Below are 5,274 nucleotides of genomic sequence, written 5' to 3' on the forward strand. Positions count from 1 at the left end.
TGTAAAATCAGGTTTTGTTAATGGTGATGGCCCTAAGTATCAGGATATTGATGATACAACACAAGTGGTTTCAGAGACTGGCAGAGAAGCAGGGGACAAAGAGAGTGTGATCAGTGCCACACTCAAACAGCTGAAGAGTCTTGGAGTGACAATTGACTCACCTGGCAAATTGAAGAAAAACACACACAAAGTGGAGAATGCCAGGTAAAATACTGGTTGTTTTGAGTAGTAATTTGTAGATGCAACCAAAAAGGAAGATTGTTTCAAGGAGTAATGAGAAGGGACTGTGTTCACTGACACTGGGGATTTGTTTGGCAACTTGAATCACATTTCCTGGAAAGATGAAACACTGGCTCGTGCTACGGGTATTACAGATAAGGTTAAGAGCTCTGCTAGCAAAACTCAGATTATTTAAATATAACACAAGTAGCTCTAGCTGTTAGAGTATCTGATGATTCTTAAAGTATTGCATGTGCAGTAGCACACAATTCCCTAGAATAATACCAAAGCTGCTTGAGTAATTTCTCAGTCCTTTGGGCTATGTCAAAATATTCCAGAAGAATACTGGACTTGGGAGGCTGACTGTTAAGCAGCTGTATATTTTGTCACTGCTGCTTAACCCTTGTCTTGTACTTCACCAGTGTAAGTGAAATCATTATCATGGCTTTAAGATATATATATCTATATATATCAAAGCTGGTTCTCTCCTAATTATTTGTTATTATGAGTGAAATAGCCTTGATGAAACAGAAGAAGGAGCAGAAGTAATTTCTGAAGAAGGTGTTTGAGACACAGGAAGTTACTTACGTAGTTGCTTAGGCATGGGCTGCCTACAGTTTCTAAGCTCTTTTCTCTCCTTGTCACTTGAATTTCATCAGGCATTTTTCTGGAATTTCTGGGCTATGTTCCTGGCTGGGGAGTCTGTCAGTGTTCTTCTAATGTCAATAGTACGCTGATAAGTGAACCTGTAAGACAAAACTGGAATTCTTGGGTTTTTTTTCTTCAAACCTGGGGAGCAGGGAGGGATTCTTCCCTCTGCCACTCGTGTGGCAGAATTCTGAGAAAAGGTCTACAGCTCAGCAGAGAAGGAAGCAACAGTGCAACTCCATAGCGTAAGGAGTGGTTGTTCATCTGAGCCAGAAGTTTACTCTCTCTAAGCAAACTTCACAATCTGTGCTCAGTGAAATAAGAAGGCTCTTGACAGTCAACATGAGGGGGTTGGGTTTATGAACTAGTATATGCACTGGTTTATAACCACTGCCAGTGTACCAGAGCTTACTCCTTCAGTCTTTACACCAATTTCTTGTATACCTTAGGTGTTATCAAGCACAGAACGGATGAACATTTCTCTTAGTGAAGAATGCTTTCAAAACTTAGAACCTTACAGGTTTCTGGAAACAGATACTATGTCAGAGTTCCTGTGAAAATCCTGGAATTGGCATGCATGGGAAAGAGGAGACATTCTTGATGTCTGCCATTGGGCTTGTATCTTCTATCTATAAATTCTGGGTTGGATGGCAGTATCTAGAGTCTTAGGATCAGAGACATACAATGTCACATTCACTGGTGAGAGTAGATCAAGAGCTCAAACCCACTTTAAAAACAAAGCCAGCTCTGAAACCCACTAGAGGCAGGTTCCTTCTTGTACTAGGGTTGTGGTTAGTATTGAATTGAAAGGGAGTGTCAGCAATTCTCTAACGTGGTGTTTGGATACTGTCAGTGTGAGTAGCTGGAGCTGCTTTTTAGTATACAGAGAATGTATGATCTGGACACTGAGTAATTGAGCTGTGGTGATCAGAAGGAAGGAGTAGTTGGTTCAGTGAGCAAATAGAAGTTATCAGATCATATTGTGAAATGCAGGTTTTTTCCTGTTACACTAAACTAACTTTTTGATGCTTTCTTTCAGCATTTTAGCATGCATAAGTCCTGAAGCAGTGGTTCCTGGACTAAACTATATGTCATTTGCCAATGTCAGCATGTGTGGCTTAACTCCTAATGTTGTTGACCTGAGCATGGAAGCAAATGCTATAGCACTCAAGTATCTCAGTGAGAATCAGTTATCTCGACTTTCCCTCAGTCACTCAGGCAAAAATCCTCCTGCAGATTTCTCTTTCCAAGACATCTTGCATACAAATACGGACAAGAGCATGGTGGGTCTTAGCTTAATTTCACCAAACAATATGTCTTTTGCAACCAAGAAGTACATGAAGCGATATGGGCTGATACAGGGCAACGACAGTAGTGAGGACGAAGAGGAACTGCAGGTTCAAGATGGCAATTCTGGCACTGTCAAAAGTGAAAGCACACTAGACAAAAACTGTATGTTGGAAGGCTTCACCCACTGGACTGAATTATCCAGAAGAATTGATGGAAAACTTCCCATTCATCTAAAAAGTCACAGTAGAGAGTTGACTGCTAATGCTTCTCCCCCAGCATTAAACAGCCCTGTATTAAGAAATATTACAAATGAAACGTTTCCTCCCAGAACAGAACAAGCAGGTGAGAACTCAGTTCAGATATTAAAGGATTTAAAATCAAAACCCAAATTGTTACCTGGGAGGGTTGAATTCACTGAACAGCCTGGCAAGAAGGATGAAGGAGATACTCAGGTCTTCCCCGGAAATCTACATACTCCAGTCCTCGAAACATTAAACCAGTCGAACAGCATGAATTCTGTTGGCACCATTCTTGATGTGAAACAACTCAGGCAGTTGCCAAAGTTGTTCTAACATCCCCCGAGATGGTTTCAACTCTGTAAGGGATTTCTCCCTAAAAGACTGCAGGAGACCAAGGGTTAAGTTATCTTTGAAGAGGTCACTCTGTGGTAGCAATATCAAACTTGCAGAACAGTGTTTTCAGCCCAGGCTGGGGACAGCCACCTCTGAGTGCCTTGCTGAGGAGGTGTTGATAAGCACTGCAGTGTGTGTGCACTTTTGTTTACAGTTTGGTGTGATTTTAAAGTATCTAAAAGGTGAATCAACCTGAGCCCAAGATACTCTCTTAACCTGCTTTTAACAACAATGCTTATTTAAATGTTCTTCCGTTGGCTTTAAAACACTGACTTTTACATGTTTGTGCCATCGCCACAGTGTGAGGCAGAGCTAAAGCACTAACTTCTAGAAATCAGCTGAAATGGTTGGATTACTAGGGGGGGAGGTTGTGTCTGGTGGGAAGGGGAGATTAACTGTGGCTTTACTTTGCATAAAATTATCTTGAATGCAGCCAACATGGCACATGTAACTCTGTATCATGAAACCTTGGAAGGGAATTGGAAAAATGAGCACTTTTAAAACTTCTTTTGTGATAATCTTTTTTCTTGAATGAATGTGTTTTTTCTATTTATTTAAGTACATATTGCTCATAAAAGTCAAAGGTTCCATTAAACAGAACAAAAAAATCATCAGTTGTCTGATGTAGCCTTTATTTAAGACATACCCCTTCCCAGCTGTTGTTTAGAACTACTAATTGCAAATGTGATGATGTCACTTGCTACTCAACCCTTCAGGAATCCCGATACTGGAGGCTGGGATAAGCAAAAATAACAGATTTCATTTGTTCGGTATTAACATAGCTCATCAAGCTCATCAAGCACAACAGTCTATTGACAAAACAGTCCTTTTCCATCAGCTTTTGGATATTACCATCACAAGCTTAAGAAGAGTTCTGCTATTTCTTGTTTAATGATTCAATTTCTGTTAAGACATGGAGCTTTGTTCAGTGGGTAGCTGTAGTAGGTGTCTTGGTGGTGAGTCCGTGTTGTCAGCTCTCCAGTAATGCGCCGGTGCTGCCTGGACGTGACTGGGTGAGTGTGGCAGTGCCATTACCCACCCCCATCCTGACCTCCTGGGCTTGGAAATGAGGCTGCAGTGCTGGAAGCAGCAATTCACTCCTGTTCCCACCATTCCTGACAGGAGGACAGTGCGGAATGATGGTTGAGCTCTCTTTTCCCACTGGCTGTAGCACACTGGCACACTTTAATGGGAGTTTGTTCAAACTTTGATGGCATTGTTTCAACAGGAGTTCAGCCTACGGTGCTGACCTTTTCTTTCCTGCTCCAAGAGTGTTAAACTAGAGACTAAAACATCCCAAGGTAAACTCCTGATCAAATCCAATTGAGTGCACTGATTGCTAATTAGTTTATTACAATGACACAAGAGTCTTTTCCAACATCCACCACCTTTGTGGGCCTTTGTGGATTAAGAATTGGGGGTGAGATAAGCCATTTGCTATGTCAGAGCCAGTACAGAGAAAGGAAGGCAGCAGCTCCCTTCAAGCCATGTCAGAGTTTCTCCTCTCACGCAGGCTCTTCTATCCACAAGCATATTTGTTTCCTTTCAGGAAAGGCGCTACTTTACTGTGCTGCAAAATAAAACCTCCCTCAGTCCCTGAATCTCCCCTGGATCAGACATAAGCTTGTTATCTGGCAGCCCCTTTTCTGCTGAATCAGTCAAAAAACAGTTAATGTTTTTGAACATTCCAGTGAGATGAATGAGGCAATTCGTACCTCTGAGCTATTGTTGTAGGGTTTTGTTCTTTGTTTCCTATTGTTAAACGTCTGGAAACACAGGAAGGTGACAGTTGGATTGGTTCATATTTTAAAGACTTTCTTCAAATGCTTAGGGGCTAGAAGCACTTTGAAAACAAAAGCCAAACCACTTGCACGCAGGTCGGGACGAGGGTGTGGTGTTAAACTGAGTTACACAAATCACACAGCCCTGGACAGCAACCTCTGAGCCAGCAAAACCTTCATCTGCTTGACCAAAACAGCGCCACAAAACACCTTTCCCTCCAGCGGCCCTTTCCTTTTGCAGGGTAGCAATGAGTGATTGCGAGATGCCTGGATACCTACCTTTTCCTTGAAGCATCCCTTGCAGCTTGAAGTCAAAGCCAGGTGGGAAACCAGGTCTGCCTCTGTTAACCTGAACACTGGGGACCAAACCCAAGTGCTGGTTCCATCACCAGCGCAGGCATGGTCAGGCAGCACGGTTTATGTGGTTAGTGTTGAATTTTCTTCTTTTTTTCTTCTCCTGTTGTTTCTACCCATCTTTTATTAGAATTAAATGAAGGTATTTGTAGTGCTTACCCAAAAGGTATTGGGCTTGCTTGGAGCACCACTGATGTCTTCATTAGGTCTAATTTGGGGGTTTGTTACCTCCTTGCCCTGTGAACATGTGGGTTAGGGGGGCACTTGCTGTGGCCGGGAAGCCCACCAGTGGTGGGGGAATCTCCCAGTTACTGCCACACCAGAGTTCCCCTTCATCTCCGGGGGTGCTG

At 42.5% G+C, this 5,274-nt stretch overlaps 1 protein-coding gene across 1 annotated transcript in view; it reads left to right on the forward strand.

The window, feature by feature from the left end:
• STIL (SCL/TAL1 interrupting locus) overlaps positions 1–2,729 on the forward strand; it is a 17,918-nt gene extending 15,189 nt beyond the window's left edge. Inside the window, 2 exon segments of the mRNA XM_010022649.1 lie at positions 1–204; positions 1,907–2,729. The exon segment at positions 1–204 is cut by the window's left edge and continues 32 nt beyond it. Of these exon segments, the coding sequence (XP_010020951.1) occupies positions 1–204; positions 1,907–2,729 (1,027 nt within the window).
• The last annotated feature ends 2,545 nt before the right edge of the window (positions 2,730–5,274 follow it).

Source organism: Nestor notabilis, unplaced genomic scaffold (genome assembly GCF_000696875.1).
Source record: "Nestor notabilis isolate BGI_N333 unplaced genomic scaffold, ASM69687v1 scaffold5689, whole genome shotgun sequence".
In the NCBI taxonomy this organism is placed as follows: Eukaryota; Metazoa; Chordata; class Aves; order Psittaciformes; family Psittacidae; genus Nestor; species Nestor notabilis.